The 21,845-nt window shown below is 38.1% G+C and overlaps 1 protein-coding gene across 3 annotated transcripts in view; it reads right to left on the reverse strand.

Annotated features, from left to right (window-relative positions):
• Malrd1 (MAM and LDL receptor class A domain containing 1) overlaps nucleotides 1–21,845 on the reverse strand; it is a 614,092-nt gene that overhangs the window by 13,525 nt on the left and 578,722 nt on the right. For all 3 annotated transcript variants that reach the window (XM_087896346.1, XM_087896345.1, XM_087896344.1), the window contains 2 exons: nucleotides 19,505–19,584; nucleotides 19,320–19,416 (listed from right to left, as the gene is read on the reverse strand). In XM_087896346.1, the coding sequence (XP_087752472.1) occupies nucleotides 19,320–19,416; nucleotides 19,505–19,584 (177 nt within the window). The remainder of the gene's footprint in view (nucleotides 1–19,319; nucleotides 19,417–19,504; nucleotides 19,585–21,845) is intronic.

The following is a 21,845-nucleotide window of genomic DNA, read 5'->3' on the forward strand; positions in this document are numbered from 1 at the left end:
AAGACGTCACCTTGATTTTTATAAGGCACTAACGATTATTAATCATATTAACTCTCAATGCTTAAGTGATACCTTGCTTAAGTGATGTTGTTGAACATAAGTATAATAAGCACTTGGAGGGGAAATAGGCAAGCACAGAATACAGGCATGTGCTACCTTTGAGGAAGGAATTCTAAGATTGAGTTGCATGCTTAACTAACAACTTTTCACAGAATAATGTTTGGAACAATGACTGATAGGAAAAAATATTAATTTTCCATGTAGCCAAACTTGTCCTCAACTCAGAAGCATCTCTCTTCTCAACCTCCTGAGTGCTGGAATTACAAGTACAGGACTACATGCCTAGCTTTTTATTAGCTATATCTTTGGAGAGTATTTTTCTCATCTCTTCTTCAATGAATGTGATAATCTACACAGTGGTTAAAATTCAGTTCTCAGAAAATGCTGCTGTTTTCATATACACACTATATATTATACTGTACATTTTAATGCTACTTTTGGTACTATAAGGCATTGTTAGAATAAATAAAATATAGCCTCAAATATTTCTTACTTTACTTTCTAAATAGAAAATTCTGGTAGATATAAACCGCATTAATAAAAGCTCTTAGGAGTACTCAATAACATTTGAAATTGTAAAAATCTCTCTTAATAACAAAACATTTAAGAGTGGACAAAATGGAAAAAGCACAAAAAGTTCATATATTCGAATTCTTCTTTCTAGGCGGCAGTTGTGTGTAAGACTCAGAAGACACATCGTAAGGGGAAGATTAAATGGATTTTAAAATTCTTTCTTGTCTTTGAAGTTGGTGCCTAAGTTTGAATCCCAGGGTGGCTATGAACCAGAATCTCTGACCTGGGTGACGTTTGAAGAGTCCAGAAAGGTTCTCTCAGAGCTTTTTGTCAATGAGCTCTACAACTCTACCAGCTCCCTGTAAGCATTTCAACAGCAGACAAAATCTCACTGATTGTGACTGACATATGTCCCTCTAACCCACTTCTACTATCGCCCCTTTATCATGTCTTTTCATGCTACCTGCTAACCCTGCTGCACTTTTTAATTTACAACTATGTTAGAAATTCCAGACTCCCCAGTTTGTTTTAGTGCCCTTTTCATTAACCAGAAACACTGCCAAATTCAGAGACTGACTGATGGACTCACTGTACTTTATTTGGCATTTATTGTTTATCCTACTATCAGGACTTAACAGTATTTCCTCTGGTTGACATAAGATGCTTTTCCAACTGTATTGCTCTTCAAGAAAATTCAGCTTAATTTCCTTTTTGAACTATGATAGATAATAAGTCTTTTTGAGAGAAACATTGCCTTGTCTGTGGCTGCCATTAGTTATTTATTACCTAGATTTTTAATTGTTCGGGTAATGGAAAGGTAACAACTTATGTCAGAGTCTTTAAGGCAAATCAGACACTGGCATCTGATTTCTAAATACATGTCTCTCCCTCTTCAAGATTAACTTCCCATGGTCAGAGCTCGTTGCCTTTTAAATTTATTTAGAAAAGGAAATATTAATCAACTATCTGCTGTAAACTTAGGGAGGAGTTTCATGTAGCTTCTGTTTCATTAATCTTTGTTTCATGATGACATAATATAAAACCAACTGTAAATATTTGAAGCTGGTGATGTGGATTACCGGTAAAGTTATGACCTTTACATGTAACACACACACACACACACACACACAGAGAGAGAGAGAGAGAGAGAGAGACGGAGACAGAGACAGAGACAGAGAGAGAGACAGAGAGAGAGAGACAGAGAGAGAGAGACAGAGAGAGAGAGAGACAGAGAGACAGAGAGAGCAAGGAATGTTTATAAATATCACCTAAAAGTATAAGAAAACCCACTAGTTAGTAAGTTAATTAACATTAACATTACAAAAGAGTTGAAATGTAATTACTTACATGGGTGGATAATGGAATTCCTGGAAGAGAAGGGTTACTAAATAAAAACTGCTGTGGAAGACACAAGACATCTCTCTAGTATAATGGAAGCCATGCCTACATTATAAGATCCTATTGCTGAAGACAGAACACACTTTAGCTGTGTGTGTGTATATATATATATATATATATATATATATATATATATATATATATATATATATATATATATATATATATATATATCAATCTCAGACAAAATAGGAAAACTTTTTCCTGGTAACTAGTTTCCACACAGTCCTGGGCAGTGCAGATGTTTCACCAATTGGATCCCAGAACTGGACTCTACATCTTACAATGCTAACTTTTTAGGCAATGTATCCACTGGTACAATAGAGGTGTGTCTGTTCTGTGCCAACTAAGCACTTTCTGACTGGGTTTGAACACTGTTTCACAGAAGAGAATTCAATGCTTGCTGCTGTTAAACTGGTTAAAGAAAGTAAAGAAAAACAAAGCAACACAAACAACCCCCCCCAAAATAGCTAATGAAGTCATATATTCTGAAATATTACTCACTTTCATTAATTTGTTACAGGATCATTGCCAAATTGTCATACTCACATCAGGGCTGCTTTCAAACATAGGCAGAAAAGCTTTTTGTAGTGAGCAGCAGTTAATTCATAGGAACATAATTAGACCAAGTCCCAAGAGAAACAGACTGAGTGCTTAGCCCTAAATGGGATATCTGTGTCACAGCCCTGCTCCCTGCCATGGCTTAGGGCATATCACAGAGGAGGAAGAGGCAGAAAAATGGAAGAGTAAGAATGAGGGAGAGGTCTGTGAAATGAGGCCTTCTAGACATGACATGGCCATTGCACTATCATCTCACAACATCTGGGATCACCTGCAGAAGACCCAAATAAGATCCAGGTGGTCGAGTCTAGTACAATGGGACAATTTCTCTCCAGGCCCAGTGCTTTCTGAGGCACTGTTGGCAGCTGATAGCTGCGGAAGAAGAGAAGCTCATTCTTTCTGGGGTTATGGCTCCTGGTAGGTTTGCTATGCTTCACTGATGATCTCCTGACCTTTGTACATATGAGCAGTGGTAATTAGACATAGTGCTTTTTTTTAAAGGTAATAAAGACATGCTGGAAAAGATGAGGAAAAGTGGGAGAGTTAGAAGAGGAGATATTGGAGTTGGATATGATCATATTTCATTATATACCTATATGGAAGTCTCAAGAATAAATAAAACATAATCAAAAAATTATTTGAGGAAATAAAGAAATATCTCAATCATCTCATATCAATTTCCACTAATATTTTGTGTTTCCACTCCATTCTTCCTGATGATCATTTGTCTTATATAACCTATGATAGTTTAGAAATTAAAATTAAATCCTAACTGGTCCTTCTGTATGCAGTTTGAATAGTTCCATTTTACAGCATGGGTTGTCAAATATTAGGAGGTGGTCACTGTCCTGGATGACTTCTGCTCTTTATTCAGCATTTTTCTAGCTACCTGTTCTGGAAATACTGTCCCTTCTCTTCTTGTGACATCTTGAAGTCACACACTTGAAGAAGACTTGTCTACTGTGTGACTTTCGGTCATCAGAATGAAGTCCTTTTCCATGTAAGTTGCTGAATATAAAGACTCACTCTAATGTCCTTATTGAACTTTTTAGTCATACAATCTGTTTGATTGAAAACTGATTGCAATGTTGAAGTTAATTATCAGCCTCTGTGATTCCCCTCAGTAATTACCCAGCAATTTCCTTCTTTGAAAAGTTTGCAGACAATTAATTTCAAGTTGACAATTATATGTAAGGAATCTGTTGAGAAAATTAGTTTCATTTCACTATAAATTCTGAATGTCCTCAAATTCCTTTAAATATATGTCATTTTGGGTTTATTTAATTTATTTGGTTAGAATGCCCCCACATCTGTGCCTTATTTCAGTTTGTATCAGTTATTAGAAAAAATAAAAAATAGTATAAGGTAGCATTTATTTATAGTTATTTTGAAACCATTTTTTTATAAGAAACATACAGAGGAGTTACAGACACAAAAGTACACAGTTAGTAGTCTATATAGATTGCTCCACATTGATCTGTGCACATTGAATTCCAGCTAATATCTGCCGCTTCTTTTCCTATCTGACCTGTGGATTCTTCACACTGACCATCTGTATGACTGCTGTTATTAGAAAAGGTCTGCTTTCCAGAGATGCTCCTCCTTTGCCACCTCATCTTCTGTGATTCCGACTCCACCAAACTCTTAGTCTACCTTCCTGTCTTAGTGCCATTCCTTTCAAAGCACTCTGCCTTCCTGTGCCTTTGCAGTGTATTCTAGGAAATAACGTCATGCAGTTGAGACATATTTATCGTAGCATTGGGATTGTTTGATTTACATATACTTCCCTCATATAAATAAATTACCCATCATAGCATATAAATTATTATTTAGTTTTTTAATTTGCATGTGTATAGCATTTGTGAGTAGTGTTGCATGCTATACATAGTGCCTGTGTGTGTGTATGCCGGAGACATAAAAGGTTATCAAAATCTTCTGTTGCTTTCTGATCTATCTATCTATCTATCTATCTATCTATCTATCTATCTATCTATCTATCTGTCTGTCTGTCTGTCTGTCTGTCTGTCTGTCTGTCTGTCTATATATCTGTATGGCCTCTCATTGAAGCTAAAGTTCAAAGTTTTTGACTAGGTTGTATAACCAGCAAACTCCTTGGATCTGTCTTCCAAGGGTTCCAAGCACAATTTGCCAAAAATATCTTTCTTCAAGTGCTAAAGATTTGAACTAGGTTCTCATGATTATGCAGCAAATACTTCTACCCACTGATCTCCCCAGTCCTATAATTTAGTTTTTATATTCTCAGCTTCCAGCATAATTAAACATATATCAGGTCCATAATAAGTGGTTGCTATTAGTACATGAAAGACATTCCTGAGAATTATGACTTTGTGATTCTTCCTCCCCACAAAGATAAAAGCAAGCTAATCTCAAAGGGCTGTTGTCTTTATATCCTTTGATTCATTCGTGTGATTGAAATTCTAACCCAGAAAACAAACTGCTGACATTGTAGGAGTGTCTCCAAGGATGTTTCTCAAGAGAAATTATGTGAATGAAAATTTGCAAGACAAAAATAAGTCCATCAGAAGTATAGCAAAGCAGTTACTAAAGAAAAAAAAACCTCAGCCTTCTTACTTGACTTTCTAGTGGCATAAAGAAATCTCAGTTAAATGATGATGTCTACTCAAGGGTACTGGATGTACTTGCTATACATACTTCATACTGTACAAAATAACTCACTTGCCCTCTCTGCCTTCCTGAGTTTCATTACTTAATATGAGCCTTTCTGATTCATTTCTACCACATTAGTCTACCCAAATTGCTTGGTCAGGAGGAAACAAATGCAATTTAGAAATATGGCAGGCTCAAAGACATCATCTTTCTTGTATGGAATATTTACAATGACAAACGGAAGATAGTCGAAAGTACTGAGAAATGAATCCTATCCAGGAACTACTTTTACCTAACAGAGATATTAGCATAATAATAATCATGACTGGTTATCTCTAGAATGACTAACTAGAATATGGGGCTGCTACACAGTAAAATGATTTTCATATTTTATCAAAAATACTTATTTGTCTAACTGTAGTCATGCCCAATAATAATATATCATTAATAGTTTTAGATACTTAACATTAATATATTAACATGTGTATATTCTGGGAAGTTTGGATTATTCTAGACTGATACAAGGCTGATTTTATATGGCTAAACAATATCTTAAATGACTAGAAAATTGTTTAAACTATTATGAGATAGGAGGTAAAATAGAAAGTCATGTTAAAATTATCAAAAATTCTATCTTGTTTTATAAATATGCCTTACATTCTTGAAAAAAACTTCACCATAATATCTTTTAGAAATCTTCTTTTGATCCAAAAAAAACCAAAACAGGGATAATGTTAATTTTTATAAATAACAGTAGTAATTAAGTTGTTAGATGCCAGTGTATCTTCAGGGCAAAATTTGTCGCACATATGACCATCCAAATTAAACAGTTTAGTATGAATACTGCATTATTCTCACCAACCCATTCAACTTATTTCCTGCCTTTCTAATATGCCAAAATTTTTGTTGCTTGTTTTTTCATAGATCTTGAATATTTGGACTTGTATTTTTTGAGACTTTCTTCATTAGAATTCTAGTATTTACACCTCTCATCAAGGATTGAATTTGGAGCCCACCAGTGACCAGAGGAATGGTTTTGCCAAAGGCCACACAGGTAAATATCATTTGGCAGTCTTTTAGATGTCCTTTTGGCTTCCATAGAACAAAATGAAGCTCAGCTGAGTTTAAAGAAAATTCTTCAGGAAAACAAGGATAGCCAGGCTTTTTCAATCATCTGGTGGAATTATTAAGTGAATAAATTTTAGAGAAAGTGTAGCATCTGTAATATAAAATCTGAGCTCCAATACTCAAGGAGAGACAGGATGAAAAATTAGTTATAATAAACTTTTGATGGGATGGATGCCCTTGTCATTTGCTGAGCTTAGAGGTATAAATATGAGTGAGTTGGGGGAACTCAGTTATCATGATGGTTGAGATCTGTTATAGGAGACAAAGAAACAAGCAATGAGCCATGTAAAATCATGTCTGAGGACAGTTGTTCCTATATTGCATGGTGCCCTGGGAATGAGGGCAGAAGACATCGCTTTTGGATTTGGCCTTAATGAAAGTGTTCATTTCTTGTCTTTTATTTTTTATAGTAAAGATAGAATTAAATGAAAGATGTCTGAAAATTTGTTCTTTGTCCCAGCAGTTCAGGAAATTAAATCTATCTTCATCTAATCAATTAGTCCTTATGTTCACCACCCATCCTATATCTTGGTCTTACTAAGTCCTGGAGGTCCAGGTCACAAGACTTCCATGTTGGGAGATATTTGATCACACTGTGTAAAGATATATCACTGCAATTGGTTCAATAAAATGTTGAAGAGTCAATAGCCAGGCAGGATTTGTAGGCACAGAGGACACTGGGAAGGAGAAAGGTGGAGTTGCCAGGAGAGCAGGAGGAAGCACGGCAAGTAGGAGGTAAAAAGACATGAGCCACGTGGCAGCACATAAATGAACATAAATGGGTTAATTTAAGTTATAAGAGCTAGTGAAAAACAAACCTAAGCTATTGGCTAGAAGTCTCCCTGTGATTATTTGGGAGCTGCCAGATAGGACATAAAAGTCCAACTACAGTTCAAAGTTTTTATTTTTGTTGTTTTTTGGCAAATTTTCAAGCCCTAACTGTCTTTTTTTTTGCCTCAACAAGTTTTAGTAAATGTTGTCTTGTGTTAAGCAAGATTCAAACAATTAAACGTTGTTTTTCCTGCTTTTCCCCCCAGAATTTTGTCTACAAACCGAACTTAAGCAATTGAGTTCTAGATGTTTGTAACTGTCAGCTAGTTATAGAGCAAACGTTAGTTCACAAAGGAAACTTTTCCAGGTTTCTTAATTAATCCTAATCTATAAGTTAGATTACTTTTTAATATTTTCAGCAGACTACTAGTCCTTCAGGGACTCACAAAACAAAGTTAAAAGTAGGACAATCCTGTGTCGAATGAAAGGCACCTTGAAAGAGGATAGGATTAGTGCAGTTACGTGTCAACCAGGGAATACTTAGGCCCCTAAAGAGCTAAGCTTAATACCTGATTTAAACCAGGTAATTTCAAAGTCAGAAGGGAACTTTAAAATGATTCAATTCACTCTGCAGCTGTTATAATACCAGTTATATATAGGATTAAATTAAGCAGCACAAATATTGTAACTATACAATTCCATTTCGCACTAAAGTATACTAGAGAATGTTATAAGTTGAATATCATATCAAGAGAGCTGGCCCCAACCCTCATGGGAGAGGTGGTCCCATTTCCACCACATGCCAGGGAGAACTGACCCTGATAACATGAAAGTAGGGGAGCTGACTCCATCCCCTTGCTTGAGGTAGGAAGCCTCAATAACCTGAACTGACTGGCTTGCCTACCACCCAGGCTCACAGTTGGGCCACCCTAGTTTACACCCCATCTAGGACCTCCTGGAGTTCTTGAAGGACTAGACCTGTGGAACAATACTTGCAGAATATCCACGACTTGGGATATTCCAGACAAGTTTCCATAAGGATACAGTGATGATGATATTGCAGAAACCAGAAGCCTTGAACCCAACAGATGACTCATTGCAATGAACATTTGCTAATAAAGCTTTTTGGACAAAAGGGTAGACTCTGGGACACAACTCAGCTCCCAATGCCACTAAAACAAATGAGGAGTTATCAGGAAAGTGGGAAAGATGGAGAAGCAAAGAGGATTTTTTTTTCTTATTTTGTTTTGTTCTTGGTTTTGTTTGCTTGCTTGCTTTGGTTTGCTTTGACTTTCTAAATTTTCTTTTCATGGGTGCTGCAAGAATGAGGGGAAGATATGGGGGGACTCAGAGGTTAGTGGAATTAGGGTGCCTGATGTGAAATTCTCAAAGAATTAATAAATTATGTTAAAAAATAAAAAATTAAAAACATGACTTATATCACTTTGCAACCTTTGTAACGCCAGTTATATGAAAGATTAAGCAGCCCAAACACTGTAACTACATGATTCCATTCCTAAGTATACTACCTAAGTATACTAGAAAATGTTGTAAGTTGAATACCTATGATCTTATGAATATTTTTGCTTAGGAGATAACTAATAAAAAAGAATCTTAACTCCACTAGAAAAATATCAAAAATATGCAACAGTAGCCAACATTTTGAGGATATCTTTTGCATGTTAGGAACAGTACAGTTTCATCATTTGACCTATAAGAAAATGCCAAATATAAAAATAGTTTATTTCTCTCTTGCTCAAGCCTGCTTTCTTCCTGGTTTGGGGACATATCACCAGCCCTGGCAGCCTTGCTTTCACCCACATCTGATACCCTGCAATCTGCTTTAATTCTCATTCTCTGTCCCCTCACCTCCTGTATAATATAAACACTGCTTCTGAAGTCAAGTCCTAACGTTGTCTCCCCTGAACTATGGAATAGATCTTTGTCCTTAGACTCCAGGCCTCTGTTGAATCCCTTCCACTTAGTCTCACCTGTTCTGTTGTTTTTAGTTTTTAAACATGGATATGACCTTGGCACTAATGTGCTTCTCACACTTTCCTGAATTGTATTAGGGAGCTTTCTAGGGGGGAAGGGCTGACATACTCAAACTGAAAAAGAAATTTGTTTGATAAGACACTGCTTACATAATGGTGTGGTTAGGATACAGCGAACCCATGAGGGATGGTGCAGAATTCCAGGCTAGGAACATTAGGTCTGTTGATACTTAAGAAAGGAGAAAGAATAAAGAGTTATTGGAAGCCAGACCCAACAGTGTGTGTGTGTGGGGGGGGGGTAATTGGGGAGGTGAGCTACCTACAGAACTATCAGGCTACTAATACCTAATCCTTCTCTCATTCCTCCTCCCAAATATCCCCAATCAACCACATATAAATGTAATTGCAGGTAACAAGGGCTCCTTAGTGAAATCTGTCAGGGTCAGCCTCTAAATCAAACACACATACACACACACGCACACACGCACACACACAAATTAATTAATTAATTAATTTAAAACATAACACATTTGGTGATAGAAAGTAGACCTCTTAAAATAGACAGAAGAGACGGGTGGTGGTGGTGCACGTCTTTAATCCCAGCACTAGGGAGGCAGAGGCAGGCGAATCTCTGAGTTCGAGGCCAGCCTGGTCTACAAGAGCTAGTTCCAGGACAGGCTCCACAGCTACAGAGAAACCCTGTCTTGAAAAAACAAACAAACAAAAAAGAACAAAGTAATTTGAATCTCTTTGGTAGGCATTCGAGCCTTTTAGAATCTCTGCCACATACATTTTAAAGAGTAATTTATTCAGTTACCTTCCCATATGCTAGAATCCATTGTGCCATTTTTGAACCCACAAGTTTCCATATTTTCTTGTCTTTTTTTGAACTCAAGATTTCTTCTCCCTTCAGATCTCAACGCAAATGCGTCTCCTCTTTATAGCCCTCTTCAAACATTTGAGCTGCCAGCTCCCCAGATTGTACCACCTTCAAGTCATACATCAAGACTTGCTCTGGGGTACCTCTCTCTGGTGTAAATAGGGAATAAAAGAGGAACATCTTATGAATTCTGAGAATATGCGTTCTTTCCTTTGGGGCATCTATTTTAGATTTTTTTCTACCATTGTATGACAAGAAAAAAGCTAGAGTTAGAATTAAGGGAAAGGTATAAAAGAGCGGGATGCTTAAGTATCTTCTTCAAATAGAGATGAGGAAAAAGAAGAAGGAGACTGGAAAAATATTATTTACAGCACAATCCTGTTTTTAATATCCCTATTGTCTTTGGAAAATCAACACTGAGCAGGCTTGCCTGAGAATGACCAAGACATGTCCAGGGCACTGAGATGTGGCAGTTTCCTTTTCCTGCCCTCAGGATGTGAGAATGGGCTTTGTGTCTTACAGATGGATGCAAATGAGGACTGTTGGAGAGTGCAAAGCTTTGCTGAGCCTTATACCCAACCTTGGCCACTGTGCTAGTGGCCTGCTGGTGTTTGCACTGGGAATGTGTATGACAAAAAAGTTTAATATAATAGGAATAGATATTTGATTTTAGAACCTGTGCCTCCTATTTAAGAATCTCAAGGCATTTTCTGTATCATTGATGGAACAATAGGCAAGTATAGCTGATGTCTGATAGGGCATCCTGAGTATCCCTGCTTCCCTATATGAAATGTAAACAAACAGAATTCCCTTCATCATTCTTTCTCCCCATTTCACTCTTGCAGGATTTTAGTCTGTATTCTATCATTTTACTCAATGGAATCAAACAAGTAACCCTCATGGCAAAGCAATCTTTCCAGCCCTGAGAACTCTTCCTAAATGTTTGTGCATTTGAGTTACGAGACTTGTCTACAATCACATTCCTAAGAGCAGCACGTTCCATACTCAGTGATCATTCTGCTGTTGTTCTTCATGCTGTTATATGCTGAATGTTTTAATCCCTCAAATTTACATGCTGATGTTGGTGTCTTTGCAGTGATGGGATTAGGAAGGAGTTAGCTTTATATGAGGTCAAAAGAGTTGGATCTCCTTAAATTAAGGGATTAGAGTCCTTTTATAAGAGGAAGAAACACTTGACTTTCTCACAGATGTACTGTGACGACATAGGAAGTTGGCAGCCATCTGCAAAGAAGACAAAACAAGTCTCTTGGGGATCTACTACACTTTAATATTGAACTCCATGGCTCTATACTGAGTTAATCATAATCCTGTAAGTTTTTTAAGAAATATTTTATATATAAACTTTTATAGTAATTTTCATGGACTTAATTATTTCCTTTGATAGGTAAATGGAATGTGTTTCTCTATTTTTATTTTTTTCTTTTTTACTAAATTCATATAATACATGTGGGCTATATGCCCTGAGGTGGGAAAATAAGCTATTATTTTATTTTCTGTTTTGCTTTTAACAATTTTTTCCAACCAAAAATGATACAGTCTAAAATAGAAAAGGAGTAGATACAACCTGGCTAAAGCAAAAGAAATGACCAATCGCCCTCTACGCACATATATCTTTTGATCTTGATCTATTAGAATAGGTTTGGTACTGCCATCTACTTTCTGTGAACCATTTTTTAATTTTTTATGAGTCAATTTTATCCTACCACCATATATTTGGGATAAAGTTTAACACAGGTTTGCAAGGCAAACAATATTACCTGTTGAGACATCTCACCAGACTCTATGAACAACTAAACTTTTGAAGGTCTGTGTTTGTTATTGGTATAACCCAAAACTTACCCATATGTGATTGAACAGACATGGGAGCCTGACTTGAAATTGCTAATTAGAGTCTTTTCATTTGGAATGCATACATTGGAACGGGGAAAAAAAAGATTTCATCTCTTTATATGTCTGGGGAGAAAACAAATAGCACTCATTCTCTAGTGGACAGCTTTGCTATTGGACAGAGAGTAGACTATTGGACTAGAAATAGAGCCGCAAAGCTGGCAAGCAAAGAGAGGCAGAAAGGAAAGACAATGGCGAGTCCTTCTCAGTCCCAGTCTGGCTGAGGCTCCACCTCATTTTTTCATCCTTGAACTCCAGTATACACCCTGGTTCCTGTGCTAAAGTCTTCATTTTGATTAAGATAGTTCTGCTTTCTTTTCCCTGCAATCAACATGGCAAGCAGCTAACACAAAGGTCATGGAAACTATAACAAACTCCAGGAAATGAAGTCTCTAACAGCAACCTTAAGAGCCTGTTCCCTGTCCTTAACAATGTTTGAGCACAGAGTCTTCATATTGCATTTTTAAAAGAAATTAATTAAAATTTTCTTTGAAGTTACTGAAGGGTCTCTTGTGCCTCAGATTCTTTTTATAACATTTAATAAAAACCGTAAGTCAAGGCTTACTTGTAGAGGGTGATATTTACTCGGTTAAATTAATTTTTGTGTACATTGGATTTTGGCATTACTTTCAAGTAAGCCATTGTAATTTTACCTAATCATCTCTTGGCCAAATATTTCATATAACTTCAGGGCAAAACAACTTACTGTGAAATTCTGTAGTGATATCTTTGTTGATTGAATCTAAGTATTTTCTGTTGTGATGCCATAAAATAAAGCATAAATACTCAGCTATTATGCATTGGGTACCAATTATGCATGAAATGTTATGTGCTATGGCATAAAGACATGCACTAGAATGGAAATAGCTATTACAAAACCATGTAATAAGTCCTATAATAGCATTGCTGAGTACAACGTTTTGAGTGACTAATATTGACAAGATGGAAAAATATATTGACATAATATCAAAACCAAATAGGATTGAATAGCTTACCTCTTGCACTAGTCTGAATCCCATCATGTGGGCTATGATGACTGTGAACTAAGTGAACTAAGGGATCTGCCTGGCTCTGATTCTTTAGCACTAGTATAGCAAGGACTGTCTGCCACACTGGGGTCTTTAATGTGAGCTGTGGGAAGAAAGTACAGGCGCTCAGCTTGTGTGAAGGACATGCTTCTAAGTGAGTTATTTCTCCACCCTTTAGCACAGTCTTTGTATCTTAAGGTGGTATCTACATTTTAAATAAATATATAAGTTTAATACATAAAGTATGTGATATTATAGAGGATCCTTAAAGGTAATTCCATGAGGATCTGGGGTCATGTCTCAGTTGGCAAATTTCCTGCCGTGCAAACATGAAAAAAAACCGAATTCAAACCCCAATACCCACATAAAAGATGGATGGCAGACAGATGGTTTCCTAATGCCCATTGGACAGCCACCTTATTTGAATTGATGGGATTCAGGGTAAGTTAGATACCATGTCTCAAAAGATAAGGTGGGGTGGGCAGGTCTTAAATTCAACCAGAAACTAATTGGTTCATGCAACTCTTAATCCAATGAGCAAATCTTGATTGGGTGGTGTCTAATGCAACTTGAATAGTTCATGACTAGATAAGACCATTGAATATTTTTATTTCTTCCCATAGAATAATGTTCTGCATAGTAACTTCTGGCACTGTGAAAATGGAGCAGTAAGGATGAAGCTTCCAGGTCACTTCCAGCTTGATTTCTCTATTTCCTATCACTCAAGTAAGTATATGGTATTGTCAACAACAAAATCTTAATAACAAGTTCTTGTGAGTAGTGAGGAGCAATTGTAATAGCTTGTATTTATTGGGGTTCATTGAGACTCCACTGACCAGCAATGTGAAGGAAGTCAGTCCTTACCTGGAAATGTGTTTTTATTTTCTGATAGCCTCTGACATCAGGGATAGGCATTATCCACCTCATAAATGATGATTAAGACAAAATGTTCCAAACTCTTGGTTGTATAGGTCATAGCCCCTAGAGCAGAATATACTAATATTGCTCTGGTAAAGGGACATAGTATTAAACTGCCCTTAAACTTCCATAAATAAACATCTTCTAACCCTTCGCTTAGTGAAGCTCTCAGTCCACACCAGAGAAGTTTCTTTTTGTGTTAGATGGTGGTCAACACAGAGATACACAACAAGCAAATGTGTAGCGAATAAGAGACTGGAGTAGCCAGCTGGTCATCTATTTCCTAGTCCTCCCCACAAGATTGAGGAATCATCCTGAGGAGCAACTGAGAGACTGGAAGAGCTGGAGGCAGTAGACGACTGCTGTGAAAGTCTTCTCTGGTCTCGGCCCGTCCTTGCACACATCCCCAGTCACAGCATGTCCTCACATCCCCAGTCATAACAGATTCTTGTACACATCTCCAGTCACAACATGTCCTCACACACATTTCCATTCACAGCATGCCCTCACACACATCCCCAGTGACAGAACGTCCTTGCACACATCTCCAGTCGCAGCAGGTCCTTGTACACATCTTCAGTCATGGCACATCCTTGCACACCTTTCCAGTCACGACAAGTTCTCACACATACTTCCAGGCATGGCACACCTTTGCACACATCTCCAGCCACAACATATCCTTACACACATCTCTAGCATGGCACGTCCTTGCACACATTACTCGCAGAAGCTGTGACTGAAAGGACCTGACTTGTGCAAGATTGAGCCTGTCAAAAGTTCAGCACGGTGAAGGAGAGAATTTCCAGAGCAAAGTCCTTCCCTCACTGGACAGCTACTAACTATTGGTGAGTACTGGGGGAGAGTCTGTTCTCCTTGGGTGTTGTCCCTGAATGGCTGCCCACGTTCCAGTGGATGGTGTTACACAATATTTATACTGACATCACTGAATTGATTTAGTAGATTTTAAAAAGAACACAGGAAGTTGTGAGGGGAAAGTGGTCCTTCTGTATGAGAGGAGTTGAAAGGAGGGAAATGGGAGGTAGATTTGATTTAAAAAACACATTATGGTCACATATGAAATTTTTAAACAATAAATTTTAAAATTAAGTATGGAATTATTAAAGAAGCCAACTGACACGAACCTCTGGCCTCTCCCCACACGTGCCTGCATATGCAAGGCAAAACTACACACCCATATGAGCAGATACATACAGGTGCCCACACCCATGTGAGCATATACATATAGCACACACACAAATAATGATTTCATGAAATACCAAAAATATCAAACTAGTTAAAACTGCAGAAGTAATAAGATCTGGCTAAGTAAAAGCAGAGCCCTGTCCTCTATCCAGGAAAGGAGAGCTGAAGTGACTGAGGAATAAGGAAGAAAATACAGGGAAAGTGATGGAAGGAGGAAGGAGGGGGAGAGAGGGAGAGAAGAAGGAAAGGGAACATGATGGGAGAAATTGAAGGAGGGAGAGAGGGGGAAATTGGTAAAGATGTATTTCATTCTCCTCATTCGTAGATTATCTCAAATATTTTAAACAAACCTCCAAGGGGGTTGGTGGCTCCATTTTCAGATTTCCCTTCTTTTGCTCCCCAGTGGGGATTACCTCATCTCCCCAATTTATGTTCATGATATTTAAAATATATACAAGATGAAGAAGGGGTCATCTGAGGAGAGCACACGAGAGTGGAGTTGCAGCATGCCAGAGGCATGTTAAATCAGTCTTCTTCTGGGTGAGTTTATAGGAAATATGATCATCCGTAGGATGACTTCCCTGAAGCCACTTTGCTGGAATTCTCTGAGAAAGTTCCCTGAGAAACCTCCAGCAGTGGTTCCTTTAGTTCAATACAGACTGGATTAAACTGGTTCCTTTATGATTTTATGTGTGTCAGGGTGAGGGAGCCTGTGGTCAGAGGAAAACTGGAAGGAGTCAGTTTTCTTCCTTTCCCCTGTGGCTTCCCGGGATCAAACTCAGGTCATCGGGAATGTCTGCAAACTCATTTCCCCACTGAACCCACTCACTGGGTTAAAACGGGTTCCTTTGAGGATCTTCTGCCTTTAGTGGGTGAGTGTGATCTTCGTTGGCCTCCAGGATTGGCTGTGAAGTGAGTGGGTAGGCAGATTATTAACAAACTGAGAATACAGTCTTGAATGGTTTAGGGTTTGATAGAAAAGTGGACTAAGAGCGTTTGGAGTAAACTTAGGATATCAGAAATAGAAAACACCTAGAGAACGAAGAGAATGGGGAATGTGAAAAAAACACAGCAGGACTTGTTTGAAAGTTCTAGCCTGGGAGTAGAGCTTTTCCACTGTCTTTGATCAGAGAGGGGTCTTTCGGTATCAGGGGAGGTCATTCTCCTCATCCCAGCCTCTGCAGCGGGCACATGAAGTCACGAGGGACACATCTCCCCACTATCTAAGTCAACTGAATTAAGGAAAAGTGGAAATCTTGAAATTTATTGGAAAATGTATTAAGCAAAGTGACACAGGCTCAAAAGGACAAATGCCACGCCTCCTTTCTAAGGATCCCTGCTTCTTGTTTCCATGTGTGCCTTATCTATGTTGACATGAGTGAGTGTAGACAGCATGGACAGTGAAACAGGAAAGGAGCCCACACCCATGATAACGGGAAGTTTTCAGGGAGAAGTGGGAAGACAACACACGTGACCTGAAAGTGGGAGGGATCATACTTGGTAAGAAGAGTTTAAGAGGGATTTGGAAAAGTGGGAGCCAGGAGAGTGGAATGAGGGCCAACACAAACTAAGAAAACCTCCTACTTTGAAAGTGATTTAAAAAAATAAATAAAAGCGGAAAAAAACACACAAAAGAGTTGGGAGGGACTGGACTCTACAATGTGCAGAGTCTGCTGTGTCACAAAGAAAGCCACAAACAAAGGAACACAAAGTCAAATACCATGAATGTACTCCTCTGTTATATTTGGCAATCTGATTGCTATATCTTTCATTTCCTCCACATTCCATTAGCTGCCCTCCTTCTCGCTCTACTTCTCACATCTTGGCCTATCATCACACATCACGACCATAACGCTGTGTCCACTCTTCATGTTTAACACTTAATCAAGTCCTCGCTGAAGCCCATAACAACCACCATTTCTCCCCTCTCCTTTTCTCACCCCAGCCTTTACATCCGACCCGAGGATGCTGAATCTCCCAGTTCAGATCTGAAACAACACATCTCTCCTTGGTTAGGCTTGTTTTTATATTGCAGGCAGAAGTAGAAGCTGGGTCTTAAGAGACCAACTTCCCTGTGGAAGCTGTTGAGGTGCCCTTGACTGCCTAAGGGGTTACTGTGAATCTGTTATTTTGGTATTTTTGTTGTTGTTGTTTGTTTGTTTGTAGATATTTTTCTGGTTATGGCCTCCTTGATGATAATATTTAGATTCCACCTGTGTGTGGAAATGAATTTTTCATGAGTCATTTAAAATACTAAATACCGTCTAAAAAACAGAGGGCAAATTAAAATAAGTTGAATCAGAAAATAGAAGGAGATGTTAACAAAGAATGGAGGTGAAGAGTGTAGAAAAGGAGGGTGTGCAACTGAATACCAAATATGATGAAAGGGAGGGAGTGACAGCTAAATCAGCCAAGTGCCTGTGACAAACACTCGAGGACCCAACTTCAGATCCCAGCACCCATGCAAAATGCCGGGAAGTTTGGCATGGGTTATTAAACTCTGCACGAAGCAGTTTGTGTGTAGAGAGACAGGGAGTCAAACTTGCCTGAATTGGTGGGTTAGGTCCCAGGTTCAGTGAGATATCCCGTCTAAATAAATTAGGTAGAAAATAGTTGAGAAAAATAGTGTCCACTTTCGCCATTTACACATGTGCACACCCTACATGCATGTACATCTGCACTTACATACATGAAGACACACAAACAACACATAAATAAACAGGAAAGAAAAAGAACTGGTGAATGTCTTACTGTAGGATAGGATCACCAAAATTTACTTGCAAAACCTGTGAGTAGCCTCATGTGTCAGAGGGTCACACATGAACAGGAGAGGGTGTGAACTGACAATAACACCCTTTTTATACAGCATGATCATTAACTCGATGTGTCGCTGGAGTCAGGTTAGGGTGTCCCACCAATAGTTGGATCAGACACCGATCTAGGTGCTTCTGGGAAAGCATTTCTTTAGATATATTCAACATTTACTGTCTTTGATTAAAACAATTTGTTTTAGGTTAAATAAAGGAATTTTTTAAAACTTACTTACCCACAATGTGGATGACCCTCAAAAAGAAAAAGACTAAACTTTCTCAAGAAAAAAATTCTTCCTTAAGACAACAACTTTAGAAATCCTGCCTGAGTTTCCAGCTTGCTTGCCTGTGCTGTGGATTTTGGTTTCAAGGCTGTACTTTCAACTCAGGCTTGAAATTGAAGTTTGGCAGCTGCTCTCCTGGTTTCTAGTATGCTAGGCCAACATCTATCCCCCTCCCCCACATACACACAGTTGGAGAATCTCAACTGATGTATGTATACATGTGTTTCTACATAGAACCAGGGTTCCATTTAGACTTAAGAGTCTGCTTCTTCCTTTATCTTAAAAACTCTTTTAAGACTAAACTGCTTCTCATTCATAACTGTCTACAAATATTGCCTGGTAATGTTTTATGAATATAGAAAACAATTGAAAAAATGCTACATGAGTGCAAACCCATTGATCGGAATAGATTTAAAATGTTTTTTGATAATGCACACCATAGTTTTATAACAGATTCCCTTAATTCATGATGTGAAGATGGATATTTCCTGACCAATAAGATTAGAGTTTATGATTACAGCTGGAGACATGAGATGATTTCATTAAGCAGGACATAGGAATGATTCAAGGATAACGGTTTATCATCCACTGCTCTGTGACATAATGGTGTCACATGTCGAGATGACCACCAACTCAGGCATACAGAATAAGTTATAGCTCTTAAAAGTGAGTCCTTGTCTTGATGAGTTTGTGAAATCATCTCTGCTTGCTATTTGTGTGGCCTATAGCTTATACCAATGAAGGGAAGAGGTTAGATAAGTTGGAAATTCAAGCATTCATAATATAATAGCCCTGTGCATTGTAATAGTTAGACATGGACCCAGCTTTTTGTTCCAGTTGATCTTTGCTTCTGGCCTCTGTGCTGCTTGGGAGATTGGCCTATGGCCTGGAATATGGGTGCGGAAAGGCCAGCCTCTCTGTGTAAGCTAGAAAAGGTTCTCCTCTAAAGATCTGAGGCCTTCTCTGGTAATCATAAGGATACTATGTAACCAGATCCTTTTGGTCTTGGAGGATATCTTGTTTTCTTTCTTTTATGCCATCAGAAAGGATCCAATGTAAGTAAAAATGAAACTCTTGATTGGAAGGCAGTTACTGCTTCTTCCAGGAAAAGATGCCCCAAAGCATGGAAACATAAAATTTCCTTCCACATGAGGAAGGATGAAAGGAAAGAATAAGAGATGAAATGTTTCAGAATTTTCCTGGTGTTCATGTAAAAGCCAGAAAAACTGACTTACCTCATCATTCTTCTTCTGTTTGCAAGACAATACAAGGTGGCCACCACAATATGGGTCACAAGGAACCCAAATCCGATACCCAGCAGAGTCCATATGTCTGGAATTTCAAATCCATGAAAAAGATAAACATGATTTAAAAATAGTAAAGATCCAAAGCTTCTGTTTTCACTCATGATGTTACTTACAATTCTGTGTGTAAGTTAACCCCACACTAGAAGGGTCAGACCTGATGTGGCATCGATTTCCTGTCCATCCTTGTCTACACCTGAAAAAGAAAAATCATGTGAGAGCTGAAAGCAAACAAAAGTCTAAAAAGGAGAGGCCTACTGCGCAGAACTGCAGTGGCATTGATGATGGACAAGAAATTTGGAGCTGCCAGAAATGTGAGAAAACAGGCTAAAGAAACCAAACTGTTAAGCCAAATTAAAACATTACATTTTATTATTTTCATATGATAAGATTTTGTTTTAATCCATCCCCTTGTGGATTTTGAAAAGTGGATCGTGGCTTTCACATGTTTCACTTTTTGTTTGGGAACATTGTCTCTTTTCTCCCCGCTGATATCCATCCTCATTTTATCCTTTGTGTCATTTGTCTCAGATTCGAAAGCTCTCATACTGTGTGGCTTTCTTTCTGTGTGCGTGTCTGTGCATGAGGATGGGGCCAGTAAATAAACACGGGAATTCCTCTGGTTCCATTCATCTGGTTTTGAGATAGACTCTCTCGTTGGCCTGGAACTTGACAGATAAGCTTGGCTAGACGGCCAGGCAGATTCAGGATGCACCTCTCTGCCCGCTCAGTGCCAGGATTCTAAACACACCACCAATCTCTCTCTTTCTTTAAAAGATGGATTCAACACAGATCCTCATGTTTGAATGGTATACACCTTAGGGTAATAAGCTCCTCCAGCCTTCACATTTTTGGTAGTGAAGTGATTAGTTCTTTCAGATAATACAACAGTTCAAAATATAGATTAGTAAACATATAAACAAGAATACAAATGTGATTTCTCATCACAAACAGATGTTTCTTCAGTCGCTTAGATTGACAACTAATTTAGATTGATATCATAATTTGTACCTTAGCAAAAATATTCAGATCACACCAGGCTGCTGTCACCTACCATATTTAGGAATATAAAAGGTAAAACTGGTCACACCGGAATACATAATCCTCAGAACAAAAAATCTGGAACCAAATTGCCCTTCTAAGGGATGTACTTTTTGTTCGTGACATGGTCTTTCTCTATGTCACATTGGCAACCTTTAACTAATTATATAGACCTTGCTGGCCTTGATCTCACAGAGACCACTGGCCTCTGTTTATCAATAGCTGGGATTAAAATCATTGCCACCATGTCCCAGGCAAACATTTTTATTTCTAAGTCATTTTTTTCCCTCTGGTACAATGAATCCCCACATGAGTGTGAAAGTTAATACCCATATTCTTATTTAGCAGAAACAATGAGACACTAGCTAAAGTGATTTGGGCTGGATTTCCTTCAAGCTCACTGTGTGTGCTACAAAATCATTTAAAAATTAACTTTGGAATATGTGTTTAAACCTGCGTGTCAGAAGCATTGCTTACTGCATTGGCTAGTTTTATGTCAACTTGACACAAGCTAAGGTCTTTAGAGAAGAGGGCGCTCAGTTGAGAAAATGCCTCCATAAGATCCATGAGATTGAGCTGTGGGGCATTGATGAGAGGGTCCACCCCATTGTGAGTGGGGCCACACCTGGATTGGAGGTCCTGGATTCTGTATGAAAGCAGGCTGAACAAGCCGGCCACTGTCTCTAGGTTCCTGTCCTGTTTGGGTTCCTGTACTGACTTCCGTTGATGATGAGCAGTGCTGTGAAAGTGTAAGTCAAACTCCTTTTCCCAAGCTACTTTGGTCATGTTTTGTTACGGCAACAGTACCCCTAACTAGGATACTGTAAGCACATGGTTTCTGTCTATCTCCCCTTTAAATTTGAAAATTTGGATGCATAAAATCAATTCCTTCTCTAAAATTTAATTAATTAAATTTAAAGGTCCTAGAAGGTCATTAGAGTTTTCTCTTTTGTTAATAGTCCTTTAAAAGTAAAAATCAAACACAATCTGATAATGTTGAAGTTTCTAAAATTCAGATGAAAATAGACTCATTGAATTAGGAGTATTTAGGTTCTATTCTCATAATATTTAAGATAGAGAGCATTTTATGTTTCCTTCTCAGTCTCCATTAAACAATGTGTGCTACATGACAATCTTTCATACATGTGTGCTAGTGTGACTTACAGATACTTTTGTATTCTGTCAGTTGTGAGTTCATTGTGTGTTAACTGGGTTCCTTCAGACTTGAAAGTGCCATTATCCTGGGGTCAGTACAACATCTTACTTTAAACAAATACTACATATTTGAATATGTTGACCTAGTTAAATTCTGTGAGAATCTCTGAGAAAAACCTTTGGAGAGATAGAGTGGATGGATGATTCTCATCAGCTGTCTGAATGTTCTCTATCAGTACATCATCTGCCTGTGCCTGCTGT

The sequence above is a fragment of the Myodes glareolus genome, chromosome 14, assembly GCF_982192425.1.
Source record: "Myodes glareolus chromosome 14, mMyoGla1.1, whole genome shotgun sequence".
Taxonomy (NCBI): Eukaryota; Metazoa; Chordata; class Mammalia; order Rodentia; family Cricetidae; genus Myodes; species Myodes glareolus.